The sequence below is a fragment of the Pipra filicauda genome, unplaced genomic scaffold (assembly GCF_003945595.2).
Source record: "Pipra filicauda isolate LSUMZ 115617 unplaced genomic scaffold, ASM394559v2 scaffold130_size2058158_pilon, whole genome shotgun sequence".
NCBI lineage: Eukaryota > Metazoa > Chordata > Aves > Passeriformes > Pipridae > Pipra > Pipra filicauda.
Window position 1 is genome coordinate 1827417 of NW_024103774.1, and position 17150 is coordinate 1844566.

Here is a 17150-nt window from a genome sequence, read left to right on the forward strand (position 1 = left end):
TATAAAATGACCTACCTCCTGTCCAGCTACACATCCACATGAGTCCTGGGGTGGCATATTTTCCATCTGCCAACATGAATTATTTTTTCTAATGCAAATAAATATAAAAAAAAGAACAACCATTAAATGAAAGGAATAGATTACTTAACAGAAGAAACCCACAGAGTAATGAGCAGATCTGGCATCCTGAAAACCTCCTTAGTATTTTATCACAGTGGTAGCTGTATCTAAGTGATGTAAATTGTACTCATTTGTATCAAAGTGGATTTACTAAAAATATTTCATTTGTATCAAAGTGGATTCACTTAAAATATTATATAAGCATCAAATGAGCTGCATGCCTTGTATTTGTAGCAATAACTAAAGCATGGTCAACACTGTATTCCTAAATTTGGAAATCTAGAATACTCCCTAAAAGATATTCTCCTTATTGTCTAATCTTCCTTCTTATGGACACTAGACTTGATCAAAATCCTCCTGAAATTAATCAGAAAGCTGTCACTGACTTTTAAGCTATTGGGATCAGATCTTTAGCAATGAAACCTACTTGTACTCTGTACCTGGATACTGGTTACTTCGTCAGAACAGATTTGTCATTAACCCCATGCTGCCAAGAAAAGTTTAAGGTAATCCACATTGCACAGAAAAAAAATATTGAATTTACAATATTTACAATTAAGGAAGTAGTTACGTTATTCACAAGTACCGTTGTTGTGAATGCATGCACGTGTGGTTCCAATCAGAGAAATAACCCAGTAGAACTTGAGAAAGGTTTTCTAAGTTATCATCTTCAGTGCTGTTCAAAGTGGGCCGTGGGGGTAAGGAATAGAGGAGAAGGGGAAAAAAAAAGAAAAAGAAATAAAGGCATGTCAATACGTCTAACTCTATTATAAAATCCATGCATAGGAAACATACCAGAATTATATAATTTCAAAACACTGTATGTGAACATGTAAAGAAAATCCAATAACAATTATGGCTAAACAAATAAGGTCTCCCCATAACCATCTTTCTCTTTATAAACATGCATTCCTAACAGCTAGCATGGTTTAAGTGCTTTTATGTTTCATTCATTTGTTTAAATGCAAACGGTATCATATTATGTTTATCTGTATATTTGCCCAGTAGAAAAAGTGATGTACTTGTGATATGCACTCAATATAGATTAGTTCAGAGCTGAGCTATAGATACTATACCTTAAAAATAAATAAATAAATAAATAATCTAGTTGGTTTCAAAGCTGAACATATAGAAACTAGGTTGAGTAAAAAGGGCATCAGGCTTTGCTGATACTGTGTGATATTTTCAAACCTAAGAATTACTTTGAGAAAATAGCTTTAGATCTAAGCAACTAGTTATAATGAAGCATGCAAAGGCTTGTACAAATACACACATGCATTTACATATAAATGGTCATGGCTGGTATTGATTTGAGTTCAAACTTGTCCAAAGTCTTTGCCCTTTCCTACAGAAAATCCTTTGCACAAAGCTTTTCTAATTATGTCTTTCTATTGCAATAAACTATAAAAGTGTAAGTCATGGCTAGGCTTCAGGAACGAAGATTTAGGAGAAGTGTAAGTAAACACCTGAAAAAAACCCACACAACTATTGTAAAAAGTAACCTATCATTCTTTCTAGAATACAAATAGTCTTTAAAATATGAGAACTCAAGGTCACAGAACCCTGGACACTGAAGGTGACAGATAAGCCCCTTACCTGAAGAAGGATTCTGCATTGTCATAAAGGTTTGGTGTCATCTTGAGAGAAGGATAATCAATAGCCAGCGGCTTCACACTAAACAAGGCCATTGCCAGTGCAACAAAGAGGACAGGCAGCAGCACATTTGAGAGGCTTCCTCTCCAGTCACGCCTAATGTGGTGAAACCTCTTCATCAGAAGAGCAACACTCTGTGGGAGAACAAGATGGGCTCCACACACACTTGCAGCCCTTGTAAGTGAGATATCTGAGACAAAAAAAGAAGAAAAGGCAATAAAGCAACCTTTTGACAGACAAGGAAAATCAAATTAAACTTTCCTGTTCTACATTTTCAAATATAGAACACAACAGTCTTTTTGATAGAATAAAACAAAATTACATAAACCAACAATGTTATCCTGGAATGAATACTATATCCCCATCACCCCCCACCCCCAAGTATAACTCATTAACTATTCCTATAAGGGAAAACAGATATTCAGTGAACACATCTCTACAGCTCCTTGTACACAGCTAAAAGCGGACTGAACACCTATTTTCCCTAGGACCTCTGGTCCTTGCACTGGCACAACCGTTCCTTGTGCATTGCCACCTTTGCTCCCAGACAAATTACTCTGACAAACATGGCCTGTATTAGCTCTAAGGTCTTGATACACCCTGATCTGAATCAGTAGCACCTTTTCCACAGAAATTTCAGTAGTCATCTTCGGAGTATGTAACGGAGTACAACAGATGACCATGTATTCTCATAAAAGCATTCCTTCTATTTCTTTGGTCATATTGGACTGATAAAATTTTCTTGTTAGTCAATACAGTTTTCACAATTCCAGCTCATGGGCTGTCCTTCACGTTCTCATGGGAGTGTGTCCACAGCTTATTACAATCTCACCAGTCAATCACTTTCCTGATAGACACTCCCTTAATTTCATTTTATCATTCTTTGTTAGACAATCGTGAATCACACCAATCAGTTTGCCTCCATTTTAGTCCCTAAAGCCTTCTAGATATGTGCAGGTTATTACCAAATTCTCTTGCTTATGACCTTGCCCGACTGAATGTCCTTCAGCTTCTTTCCTTCCTCACAGCATAACTGTCTGGTAGATTTACTAGCACAAGTATCTGCACAGTAGCAAGACTGAATAGCCTCTTTATCATAGTGTTCAAAGTCATGCTATAGTTTATGAGCCTTTGTGATTTGCCTCTTACTACCTTCCCTTCTATATGTATTGAGACCACTCTAACCAGCATTGCCATGTTCCATGTTGGAACAACCACTCTCAAGTAACCTCAAATTAATTCTCCTTCCCTTCGCACACTTTTTTTGCCGATTTACTTGAATTTTAATCCCAGACCCTTTATATTGTTTTAACAGAGAACTTTTAGCCAAACAGGGTCAAACAGGATAAAATATTAATCAGAAAGAAACCTGAATTTCTAACCATGGACATTGATCAAAACTGCTAAAATTCTGTATTCATTTCTCCAGGTAAATACAGGTTAATCATCCTCAGTCTCTGGGAAGGTTACAGCTCAAATTCTCCAGAAAATAAAATCCAGGATATGAAAAATAAAAAATATCTGGGAATAAGCATGGTAAGTTTGAACTGTGTCACCTGAGAGCTCAGCATGAATACCAGAATGGTTCAAGTGAATGAAGTAAGAGCAGTATTTATTCTTTTAATTCTGCAACCGAATTATGTTTCCTTTTTTTTCCCCAGAAAATCCCATAGAACAGGAACTCTCTTTAAGCAGTTCTAACCATGGCCGTATCTTGCTAATTTGACAGCTAACACAAATGGGATTTAAGATTTTGAATCTCTGTGGAGATAAAAAGCAGCTACAGAATTCAAATTCTGGTTCAACATTCAAGTACCATAATCAAGAAGGGTTACATTTTAGGCTTGGAACTTGTTTGTTCTGTAAGTTGGACTAGTAGGAGGAGACACTCTTATTAAAAGAAGTATTTTTTTGAAGCAAACTTCTTATGAATGTAGTAAGTTCTTCACATTAGTATGGTAAGACTCCACACAGTTGTCAGAGAGAAACTGAGACAACTTGGAGGCAAAACGATTTTCAAGATATGAGAGCTTTGAGAATAAAACACATCCAGTGTTTCCAACTGAGCATTCCTGAAATTGTAAAGTATACCAAATCTTATTTATCAAAGTAGCAAAATGCCAGAAAAGAAGCACAGAATGAGATACTTTCTGTAGTCCCAGACCTGTTCATAGAACATGAGCATGAAATGTAAAGGAAAGATGCTTCCAAATATTTGACCCCTTGAATCTCTGAAAGACAACTATGACAGCTACTTGCTGGGGGCAGAAAGGGAAATCAGAACTGCCATTCATTCTTTTTTCTTGACAAACAGAGGAGAGAGAAATTATAACAAATTAATTCAGATTGCAATCTGAAGGGAAACTGTCATCATGAATATAAATAATTGCCCATTTTGTCCAGTATCCTGACTTTTACTCAAAATTCATAATGCAAACAAGCCAAGACACGTCCCAATATGTTGCAATAAACTATTACAGTGGAAGTATATGTTTGTTTCTGGCCCTTCTTTTTTTAAAAGTGATTTGTCTTTTCTAAAACCTCATATGTTTGTTGTTTAAAAATCTGATTGAAAAAGGTGACAAATGTCTTCCCGAATTATCTTAAATTTCCATCTTTGTGACCTTGAATTCTGTCATATCTTTCTGTTTCAGGTAAAAACCAAAAGTCTTGTTTATCTGTTTTGAATTTATTCTATTTTATGACACTGGATGGGCTCTTAAATCTTGCTTTAGGAGACAGGTTATAGAAGTTTCCAATCCATCTTCTGCATAAATAATCTCAACCTTTCAGTCTCCTCTTATAAAAATCTTTACAGTTCTAATCAACCTCACCACTTGTCTCAAGTCCTCTTATATTACTACCGTATCAGTCTCAAGATATATTGCATTCAATACTGATGTCTATCCAATGTGGAAACTCTACTGATTTGATAGCATTATGCATTCTTGTACTGACCCGTTTGTTTTCTTTATGCATTACACCATTTTTCCCTGACTGCAGCCACACTGTGAAAAGTAGCACTGGATTTTTCATAATTGACTCAATATGGTTTTTAACATTCCCAAGGTTTTTAACATTCCCAATCACTCTTTCAACTAGAACCTACAGAATTAATTTTTGCTTCATAAAGCTTGTAAGTATTTCACTACCTACATTTGGTGTGTATGTCAGGATGCATAAAACCAGCATACATTTATTGGAAAACAGTTTCTGATTATCACTGATAATCACAAAGGTGAGAAGACAAGACCAGCTGACCTCTCTGTTATGAAGTCAATTTTTATGCAGAAAGCTTATGAAAATATCCTCATTAATAATTTAGATCATAGAATTAAAAATCTGACCCAACTTTTAGAAGCTGTCTTGCTTGACTTACGATTGCAATTATCCACTAGAAGTGCAATTATGTTCACAATTAAGTTGTACTTCCTAACTCATCCAGACTCTCCTTTGTATTATGGAAGAGATTTTTGCTGTTTTCTGATTCATATAGGTTAATATCAGGCAGGGAAACAGAACAAGTCCTAAAATCTGGAAACCGAGACTTTAAAAATCCTTACGTATAGACTGCTCTAGAATTAGGAGCAGAACCAGTTATTGTAAAAGTCTCTAACTGGGTATTAGATGGTCCTGTTCTCCATTCTCATGGAGAATGTAATTATAATCTTTTTTTTCATGGTGCATTAGGAAAAATGGGCTATGCAATGGTCATGTTAGCAGCTGGGAGTAAATATTTTCAATTCTACTTCTGTCATTTTGGCATTTAGACATGTCATTTAGAGGAAGTCTAAATTTTGGGAAGATAATCCTGGAACTGAAATACTCTGGTGAAACAGCTGAGCTAGCTCACATGAAACTGGTTACATTAGGATGTAATACATATTTATTAGCTTTCCAGAAGTTTTGCGCCAACAAGTAGTTCTAAGACGAGGTAGTGATCTGACATCTTTCTGCACTTCAGCATATGCTATACTGACATAGAGTCAGTGCTAGCCCATCAATTTGTGCACAACATTCCATTAGAAGGTATGAAAGTGTCCTTCCTCTTCTTATACATTTGTCTACTCTTTATAAAAATTACCATAATATTGATTTTGTTTACAGGAGGATTTTATACAGTTTACTAGGTGAACTTGTTCAGACTCCATATCTGAATCTACTTTTTCTACAGCCATTCAACATCAGAGTATGCTGCTGCAAAGATCTACAAAATAGAACAGATTTTTAGTGTAAGAAAAAAATCTAAATCAAGGTCTTTACTTTCTTTCCAGGCATAACATAGCCTCGTTCACATTATGAATATCATCCTTTAATTCAAGAACTTGCATTTTCTCAAAATTAGAACATACTATAGGTATGAACAATAGAAAAATAAATGAGCACCACTGAATGCAAGGCAAATGTTTCTTAAAAATGATATAAACTTGATTAAAACTAAAAGAATTAGAATCTAATTTTCCCTTCCTTTACATGTTCACAGACATTCACAACTACTTACAGCAGACATTATAATTCTATTAATGAAGTATCAATTTAGGTATCTGAAATGCCCAAATAAGACATAAAGAAGGTAAGCCAGACACTTGAATTCACATATAGATAGTACTGAAGCATATGCAGATTTTCCTGACTGTTTTACCTGTCTACTTAATTCAATAATACTCAGTCTCATACCAGTGCAAAAAGCCATTAAGCTTTGTCATCACTTATATCAAAATAACAGAAAATATTCTAAAAATATAAATGCCACATCATGCAATGGCATCTCATGAGTGGTAGTAAATAAGAATTTTAGAACAGATGTGCACCACAGTCACATTTTAAGTGTAAATTTGGGGAAGCAAGAAAGTCCAAATGGCATTTAGCAAGTAAATAAAATAGTTAGAAAGACAGTGAACCAAGACTTCTGCTTTTAATTTATGGACCTGTTTTATAACCTTACCTTCCCTAATCTATTTGTCTGTTTTATCTACTCATTGCATTCAACCTTAAAACTAGACTGCAAGCTGTCAAAGGTAGTGAGGATTTGGGTTTTTTATCCTTACTATTAGTCTGTAGGGTGCCTGAAACAACAGGGCTCAACTTTAGATTGGGTTTCCAAGGTACTGTGGCTAGTATAATAAACTATAATAGCTACTGCAGCGGCTAGGAAAAAACAACCTTGCTGCTGCTGAAGTGTTAGCTGATGTCAAAACACCCCTTGTTGTTTTTACTAGTATGGAAGTGGGTAGGCATGTAGCCATAACAGACACTTGACTGAGCATATATTTTTTTCAGAATGTAACATTTCTAGGTTATAAAACCACTGTAATAACTTTCAATGAAGGAAATTAATTTTCTATTACAAAATAGTCTGTTTTCTTGCCTTCTTCAGTCATAAGCACACAAATACTGCATGACCATAAAGAAATAGGAAAAAATGGTGCTGCCTTCCTACCCATGACTCTACAGACACCATGGAGAACCAAATAGGGTTGTTACGCTGACACCCAAGCTGATCAGATGAATGGCCACCTAACCTAGTCTGGGCCTGATGGAAGAGGATACATTGCTGAATGCACTGTTCCCATAATTCATAAATAGAGGGTTTCAAATATTTCTACAGCTGTGATGCATAAAACAATCTCTGTTGTTACATTTCCATGTTTTCTTCCACTTTGCCCTGATTTATATCTCATCTCTACATTTTAGCTGGGATTTTTGCCAACTTAAACTGAAAAAGAAGCTGGAACTAAACACCAAGATTTGTGTGGTGAACTCTGCTATGGCCAGGGCACCTTCATCATTATGAGATGGGTATATTCTTTGGAAACAAACAAAAAAAAAAGGTAAATATTCAGCCAGGTGGACAGATTCGTATCATGCCTTGGAAAGGAAAATTGCTGCAGTGTTGGGAACCCTAAGTTTTTGATTCTAAGCTTCTGCATTATTAACTTGCAACATTTACAACTATGCTAATTTAATTTCCCAGGAGATAATTTTCCAAACAGATATCCTTTTATTGTAGTACTATCTCCCCTGCAGGGATGCACCTGCAATGAATTGCTACATATAGGAGGGGGCAAGTGAAGGAAGAATTAAAAATAGTCACGAAATGGTGGCTACAAAATGGAAGCCTATTTGCATCTTCTGTCTGTATTCTTTAAAAGTATAAAAGTAGAGGAGAAGCACAGTCTATCAGAATTGCAAAAAAAAAATCCCAACTGATTTCGTATATATGTATATGCTGATCTCAGACTTGGCCAAGAGAAAGAATACATTTGTGTATGCACAGGCAAACAACCATCATACATCTCCTGCACTAAAATAAACCCTCTCATTACAATAAGCAGCACACTTACTGAGGTTGGTTCCTTTTCTTTCTAGAAGTGTAAATCAATACTCAGAAAGCTGTTAGATTTCAACCCACTGAATTCAACCTGTAGATTCAGGTTACGACATTTAAAGATTGAATCCAATGCAGACAATAGGGTTACAGTCCACAGCGCTTTTCCTGTGTTTGGTGAAAAATGAGGGAAAGAGCAGGACAACAATAAAATCTAAATGTTCTCTCTATCACAGCCCATAACATTACATGTGAGACAATGCAAGGAAGCATTTTCAAACTAGACAGATTACATGTAGCAAGGGTCAAAAGAACTATAGATTCAAACCAGGTGTTCTCAAGTACTTCCCACTGGTAACTTGCTTCTCGGAAAGGGGACTTGTAAGTAGCAGCTGTCCAGTTTTGTACTGCAGATGACTTCTGTCATGCAGCTGCTCAGTTTGGAGTGAGTGGCCTTTGGAGACACTGTATACAGCACTCTGGAACAAGCCTCCTGGAATCACTCAGAGAAAACTCAGAGAGTAAATGGAGCAAACCCTTTCAGCAGGGCACAGATTTCACCCTGATAGACAAGGACATTCTGAGCCACTGTAATTTTTAGAATTTGTGCAAGTATTACCTTAACACAAACAAAGTACTTTGTCTAAAATATTGCAGTTCCCGTAATAAAGAATATTTTTAGACTAATAATAATCAAGAGTATTTTGATGCTACCTCTACTGGAGTTATTCTATTAATAATAAAATCACATCAAAGTTTGTGCAGGGAAACAATTCAAAACTGAAAGTTCTGCAGGAGGCATGTTTTATTCAAACCTGCAACTATAGCAAGCAATTGAAAAATGCGTTTGATGAATAATCTCTTTCCTCAGGCATTCTGTATCTCATAAATAGTGGTATTAAACAGCTTCAGGGATCTTGATTAACAGAGCCAACTGCTTCATTTTTTCTAATGCTTCCAATGGATATTGTAACCTAAATAAACTGCAGAATAGATCAAGAGACAGAGAGAAAGAGAAAAAAAAATATATGGCTAAAAATTCCCATCTATACAAAAGTCCAACAACACGTCTACTCATCATGAAGTCCCACTTATATTTCAAATCAGGAATTAACCAGCAACAGTGTAATACAAGTCTTATCAAGGTATCACCTTGTGACTGGCATAAGTTTGTTGTATGAAGGGCTGGCAAAAAGAAGTGCAGTCCTAAGTGCTGGTTGCTCAGTATACTGCCCTTCATACTGAATCTACTTTGGATGTTGTCCCTGTAACTCCTATACCAGCTTTTTTGTTAGTTTTGAGAAATGAAAACTATGTAGTCCTGCAGAATGTTGCTAGTATTGAGAAAACAGATGTGTGAATATTGATAAAGTCTTTGTGGGATTTTGTAACACAAAAGAAATATTTTAGCTACAGAGCAGAGAGAACAATTTCACAAAAGGAGATACTTTTGAGTACTCACCAGACAGGTGAAAATCTAGATTCAAGCAGAAGCACCAGTCTCAAAGAGAGTCTTACTAGCACAACTAAGATGTGTAACGCACCTTCTACATTCATATGGTATTTACTCATTAAACAAAGCAAGGTGTTAAGAAGATTCCTTGAAGCCCCTTCCCTAAGCTATGTTCCATTTCAGAATGAAAAGTAAGTATCCTCACCCTTGATAAGCATTTCTTAAAAAAAATTGTCATTTACGTTACTTACAAAATTGAAGCTAAAGTATCTGTATTTGCTGGTGCAACAGCACTAATAAAGCAAAACTAGGTTATAAAGAGGTTTATGTACATGTGTGTAAATACACACATGCTATTTACATCTGTAAAAATATGTAAACATACGCAGACCCAGACACACCTCGAAAAAACCCTATAAAATAGGTACTCGACCTGTAAGCTAAAGCAAGGCAAGAGAACAGCAAAATTTACTTTGCATATAAAACCTCATGGCTAGGCTTCGCGAACAAAGATTTGGGAAGGTTCTATCCACATTTGCTACAGTTGGGAAGGCTCTATCCACATTTGCTACAGTCATCCTACGTGTGACTTTGTATTAATTACCTAAAAGTGAATATTTTCTCCAGCACATGGGCCCCATATGTTGGGAGAGAAATAATTAATTTATCCAGAACATGAGGTGTAAATGCTATCTTTGGAAAACTCCTACAGCTGAGCAGCAGAAAGAGCATAAACAAAAAAGAAGTTCACTGCATAAGCTAGGAAAAAAGTATTATTACAGGTTCAGCAAAAGTCACATTAGTGTTATACCAGGCAACCCATTGCTGTTTAAACTTCAGTTGTTTTTCAGAGAATAGATGATCTCATAAACCATATACTGAATACAGATTTTTGAAGATGTTGCAAATGTGAAAAAAAAATGGAATACCTGCAAAATAATGCTTTCAGATCATTCTCAAAAGCAGTAAATGAACACAGGAATAGTGTCTGCCAGATTTCATTCATCCTCTGAGGAAGAGTTCTTTTAAATTATTAAGGAATCATTATAACATGAAATGGAAGACAAACAGTCCTTTGGAATGGAGAACGAGACTTCTGGATATTTCATTAAAAGACAAGATTTTAAAAATACCGTGAAAGATCGTATAGGTTGTCAATATCTTTTTTCAGTCTACAGCTGTTGTAACTGCCTCAACAAAATACAAGAACTGAAAGAAAATAACAGGAAGTCCTGGAGTGCAAAGGAAAGGTTGGAGAGGGAGAGACACACACGGAAGGGAGCACTAGGAAGTCTGAGGGAAAACAAACTCTGTATGAAGAAATTTGCTGTCAAGAACAAATCAAAGAAGAGCTTATAGGCAAGACATAAGAGTTACTCAAATGAGATTATTTGATCACTTATTTTTCAAGATGTTGAGGGTGTTCACATTCTGACATTACCTTTGGATACATAAAGCATTCCAAATGCACCTACATCTGTATTCTTTATCTCACAAATATCTGAGCTCAGAAATATCTGAGCAAAGTGGTTGAGCTTCCAAGCTGTTTCATTTCTGAAGCAAGCACTATTAATAACTAACATAAAAACATTCTAGATTATGACAAAGGCAAGGAAGCAGATTGTTGGAAAAAAAGCAAGTTCAAAATATTCTCATATTCATCTACATTAGGCAGTAAGAGTTCAGAGACATTAATATCAAATAAAATTTTCTGCTTAGAAGGCCTTTGAGATATGTAGAAATTCAATATATAGTCATCATCATCAGAAGTTCCATGCATACCAGTTGTGGTGACCCACAACTTAAATAAAGTCTCTCTGAAGATTCTGTTTCTTCTAGGCAGGATAGAAGAGGCATCATGTCTTCCATTATAAGATGGGAAAATGCACCTTTCCTCAGTCATTTTCAGTGGTCTAAAGCTTACTGACTCTTTCCAGTTTCTAACTAATTGAAGCCTGAAGGTATATCTATAGCACAATGTACTGCTTCAAGTATATCTTCCACTCAAAATGAGATGTTTTAAGAACAAGCAAAACCACCAAATTACAGGAAAGGAACTACTAAGTCACAGAAAATCACTTTTTGAAACCAGCTCAATTACAACAATAGAACACTTTCATGAGCAAAAATATGACTTTCAAAATACAAAGTTTAGAAGAGACTATTGTCCTGTTCTCTGATGCTTTAGCCATTGCAGAAATGCAGGGGTTTTTTCAATGTAGCCCCCTCTTTTGTCAGGTGCTTTACTGACTGTTTTCTTCTCTAGAGCTGAAGGTAACAAGAGGCCTCTGTGAGGAAGGCAGGCAGGGTTCACTTCTTTCATGTGTCAGAAGTAAGCAGATAAATATGAGAACAAGGAGGTGGAGAACAGGACATGGATGAGCTTCTTGGCATTGTAAGAGTAGCACCCTTTACTAGAAAACAGCTGTATTCCATTGTTTTTCTAACTGTCCTCTGATGTCTGAGTCTGTCTAACAGAGAATCCAAGATGTCCATACTGTGGATGAAAAGTGGAAAAGGACCAAGCAGCAATCATCAAGAAAACAACTGATAGGGAAAATATTTGGATGAGAGAAGAAAATAGTGGGTGAAAAGAGTGAAATACATTTGAAGAAAGTGGAAGAAACTGACCATTTATTTTCAGAAGGATAAAAAGAATTACACACTTACTGAGAAAACAAATTTATATAAACCTTAAACAAGTTAAATTGTCTCATTTTTGAGATCAGGTATCTTTTTGTGACAACTAATAGGTAATATTATAAAGATGCTCTGTATCTCGATGCTTGAGATAATCCTGAAAGACTGAAGGAAGCAAGATTTGAGGTTGAGGAATATAAAGCTAAATTTTTGAAGGGGCAAAATTAGGTTTTCAATATATACTTGAATCATGAGATTTCCTTCAAGAAACTAATTAAAACATTAGTAAAAAAAGCTGAAGGAAAATTTAATGTAGCCAAGATTTTTAGGTCAGCTATTTTGACACTTCTTTTTCAGGGTTTGGTGCTGAATTTAAGTGGTAGTGTTATCTATACTGTTAGACTACCAGAAGACTGAAATGTATGATGCATCTTATCCTTATCAGTAGGTAGCAAAAGTTTGAAAATTTTAACATCAGTCTTCATGTCAGCAGCCATTTCTGAAGAGAGACACTGATGCTTTATGTCCACAGTTTTCTTCTCAGAAATTGTTATACTTCGCAAGGTGGAGCATTGAAATAATTTTAGGTCTTTTTATGCAAATTTTACAGGGAATTGAAAGAAGGGGGTTCTGTTTAAAAGCTGATGCTAAAATATAACTTCAAGTACACTATAACAAAAACTCTGACAACACTTATTTTGCAGTTACAGGGAGCTCAATTTGTTATACTAGATTAAAAAATACTCTGTAAGAATAGAAGAAACCACTTGACCACCTATCCACAGACACCAAATTCTACTCTGCTACCCATGTGCAGAAATCAACAACACACTTTACTGTAGCATATTTTCTGCAAAGGCCCCAGGAGACGCAACACACTTCCCTGGGTAGACTAACTCTAATTATTAATTAACCTCTAGGAGAAGTACCTGCCTTGAGATTCCAGTTATTTGTTTACTTACTTCTTCCTTTATCCCGTTTATGACCTCTGCCTGTATAAAAGTTAGATCTATACCTTAACAGGCAGCATTCTACATGCACTAAAAAAAAATTAGGCTCTTTAAACAAACCACTTCTCTATCTTCTTTTTGATAAACTATTCTAACTGAGCCCTGATGGTGTCTTTATAAGGACTTCACTGCCAACCTACAATATTAATTCTTCTCTGTTCACTTTCCAAGTTCTCAGTTTCTCCTTAAAGACATTCAAACTTAAAAATATGTCCAAAAAATTGTAGAGAGTAGTGTATCATTGGTCTCATCAATTTTGAACTGATAGTCAAAATGACCTCTTTGTGTCCTTTTGTACATTAAACTCAAATATAAATCATCTTAGCTGTCTTAAAGTGCTTCTCCACCAAGATTAGTAGATAACTCAGAGTCAGTGTTTTCCAGGATATTACTCCCCATTACACAGATTTGCCCATGATTTGGCTTCATTAAAACAGACTTTATTTAGAATGGATTCAACTTTTCAAGTGATCTAACTGTCTTTAGGACTGGTCTTATCACCTTTTCACAGTTGTCTTTTTTTTTCATCAGCAAGGTTATGTTTACTGCTGCTATGAAGGAATTTAATTAATTCCAGTCAGACACAATACATAAAGACACTGTAAAATATAACTAGAAATTATCAAAGCTCTGACTTCAGTGAGATACTGTCATATTTTGCTGAAATGATGTCTCTTGCCTGTTTCTGCGGTTTCATTAAGAAGAACATACATGCCTCTTGACTACATCTCCTAGACTGGGAGACAAGAGATAATGTTTTGGTTTTTACACAATGCTGAAATCTCAAGGGCTCAGCAACAGTAAAGGATAGCTAACACCCCCACTTGTGCTCAGATATGTGCTTTGTCAAAGCATCTCTCAGGTCCAAATTCCTTTACAAATAAAATAGCAGCATCCTCTGATCTCCTCAATAATCCCAGCTGTTTGCTCTAGGGGGTTTTGAAAATTCATTTGACTACTTTGACAACAGAAAGTTTGACTGCCTTTGAATCTGCTTTCAAAGACAAAGTTATACAGGTCAAGCTATTGCCCATGGAGTATTCTGGTTAGTTTGACAATGACGGATACTCTTCATGACCATTTCCCAGATCCCTTATGCCTATACTTCACAACTGTCCTTAATGATGAATGACACTCATCTGCAATGAATGACAATTTTTCAGTACTCCATCCCAAAAAAAATGGCATTATCATCACATTTTCTTGGTATAATTTATCAGACTGAAAAAATACAGTCTCTGATTACTGGGTTCTTTATTAATGTAATAACTTAAACAAATACCATTTTATGTGTTTTGAAATACAGACTGGAAGTATATCAAGTTCTTAGGTAGAATATACTCTGTCTTCATTACTTTAGGAACTGTAAATCTTACTCTTTAATGAAAATTCAATGAGGAGAAGACAGACTGTTTTAATTTGAAATTAGTTCAGATGTCCTAGCTGTACCTAGAAGAAATAAACAAGAAACTGTTATAAAAGAAAGGAATATTCAAAATTATTTTGAATGTAAGTCTCATTCTCGCCACTGACAGGAGTGGCAATTTCATTTGCTTAGTGAGGTTTTGTTTTAGTTTGATGCAGTTATATCTTCACTGATTCAACAGGGACTGAAGTAGCCCAGCGAAAAGACTCTCCAAAAAAGTCATCCAGTCAAATTTGCACTTTGTGAGAAAAGGTGTCACCTTAGGCCATGATTCTTGGCAATGATTACTTATTACTGGCAGATCCAATTGAATTTATCTTAATAAATAATGCAAGCTTGGCTCAAAATTGTTATTTCTGTTACTGCAACATTGAAGGTCCACAGAACAGGATTTCTCTATGCCTGTGCCTGTGTTCTCTAGAAAGAAAACAAAAAGGACTGCATATAGAACAGAATGTGTGACATCTAACAAAAGAAAACTATAATCTAGACATTGATCTTCAAGTGGAAAGAAATATGATGAGTACAGAAGCACGAAAACCCCATGAACGATAAGAAAGTATTCAGCAGCTTGATGGGTACTGACATAAGAGAACATGAGTCTTGTGCTGAGCAATGGCATCACATTAGTGACTTATAGAAGAGTTTTTAAAGAAGAACAAACTTCCTGAGTTTTCAGAAATGTTAGCAAGGACCTCCTCCCAGGCTTGCAGGGCAGGAAAATAGAATGAAGGAATTTGTTTTAAAACAAACACATATGGGAACCTAAAATAGCACGCCACTGGAGAGGACAAATGATCTTCTGCTATACGGGAACCAGCTCTTTTTTTTTTTTTTTTCATTTGCACGCAGATGAACACAAATGCACCTTTCTAGTAGCTTATAGATTTTATATCTGTGGTATGTCTCAGCAATGTTTATCCATTGTCAGCATGAAACAAAGAGAGTAATTAATTGCCAGGGACTGGTATGAAGCCGTAAGTTAATGCTGATGTAGTGAAGAAATACTAGTGTTCATGTGTACACAGAAGGGTAGGAAGATGACTGTGAAGTGATAGAGGTAAATCACAGCAGATGTATAAAAAACCTACTACCCAAGGCAGGTCACACACACAAAAATGGAACTACCATATGGTAGCAGGCAGTATTCTCCCTTTGCTTGTGCATTCCTCAACTTTAGGAAAGTCGTGCATGTTTATATTTGCATTTGTGATCTTTTTAAATGCAGTTGCTTCAGAAGTAATTTTTTACTTACAGACTGATTCAATACCATTTTTATGGTCCTGGTGTGCTGCCTGTGGAATGTAGGGCATCCTCTCTGAGTCTTGCAGAAGCTTCAGAAACACCTTTCATGAAACAAGAAAAAAGTAATTTAGAATCCATTTTCTAAAAACTATTTTCCCTATATATATATATATCCCAAACCATCCAGACTGTCAGAAACTCGTAGTGACTGCTCTAGCCACCCTGATGGAATACAACTATAAAATTAGTCAAGCTGGAGATCCTGGGGATAAGGGGAATGAAATAAATGCCTATAGATACAAAAGCACCTAGGCAAAGAATTGCTGACCCATACGCACTATTATCTGCAAAGATTTTTCAATAGGCTGTCTGCCCTTGATTGACTTTTTATGCTCCTAATCTGTGGTACGTCTTAGAACTCAGTTACTGCAGTTTTTACCAAGGACGTATCAACAGCTTCAACTCTCTTCTGATGCTCCAGCTAGAAATCTGTGGGCACAACCAGAACTCCTACCGTAGAGTTCTAATTATGATAGTACAACTAAATCTAATGTACAAAATCCTACAGAAGTGAGAATCTACAGAACCTGGGGAAGACGTAGTGTCTAGGGACACTCACAAGCACATGGGCAATAATGTTATTGAAAGACATTTAAAGGACAATACAATCATCGGGCACAGCTAACATGAACAAAGTCCTGTAAAACTAATACTATAGAGAGGATTGGTCAACAATGTGTGTTTTGTAGCAAAACAATAAGCATGCATACCCCAAACTGGGTGAAGATGATACAATCCTGTTACCTAAAATCACCATGGATAAAACTGAAATTGTTTTTTTATGAAAGCAACAATCTAAAAATCTGCACTATATTAAAATTCAATGGATTGAATCTTCCTAAGCAGGGGAACACACATCAGAAGGTAGTCATAGTTGACATTATAAAAACCCAGCAGAATTCACCAACTTTATAATCATGAGATCTATTTAAATGGTATATATACTTTGCCAAACAGATTTGTGTTCTAGCTACTATTTCTTGCCTAATCCTATTTCACAGTTCTGTCCACTTAAAGCCCTTTGAACTGCATAGACAGACATTTCATTTTCAGTCCCTTAGCCTTGCAGAAACTTAGAACAGCTTTCAGAGTGAGCCTTATTCACACACCCCCACTTCTTGTAAGCTCAAATGAAAAACAAAATTAAACCTTTCTCATCTTAACCTGAACTACAATTTAAATAGTGAACTAAAAATTTCATATGAAAAGAAAGAA

General features: G+C 35.8%; 1 protein-coding gene across 1 annotated transcript in view; it reads right to left on the reverse strand.

Annotated features, from left to right (window-relative positions):
• Positions 1 to 17150, reverse strand: part of ABCA13 (ATP binding cassette subfamily A member 13) — a 161419-nt gene that overhangs the window by 76005 nt on the left and 68264 nt on the right. Inside the window, exons 32-35 of the mRNA XM_027743247.2 lie at positions 15886 to 15976; positions 1717 to 1963; positions 707 to 796; positions 16 to 88 (exon numbers count right to left, since the gene is read on the reverse strand). Of these exons, the coding sequence (XP_027599048.2) occupies positions 16 to 88; positions 707 to 796; positions 1717 to 1963; positions 15886 to 15976 (501 nt within the window). The remainder of the gene's footprint in view (positions 1 to 15; positions 89 to 706; positions 797 to 1716; positions 1964 to 15885; positions 15977 to 17150) is intronic.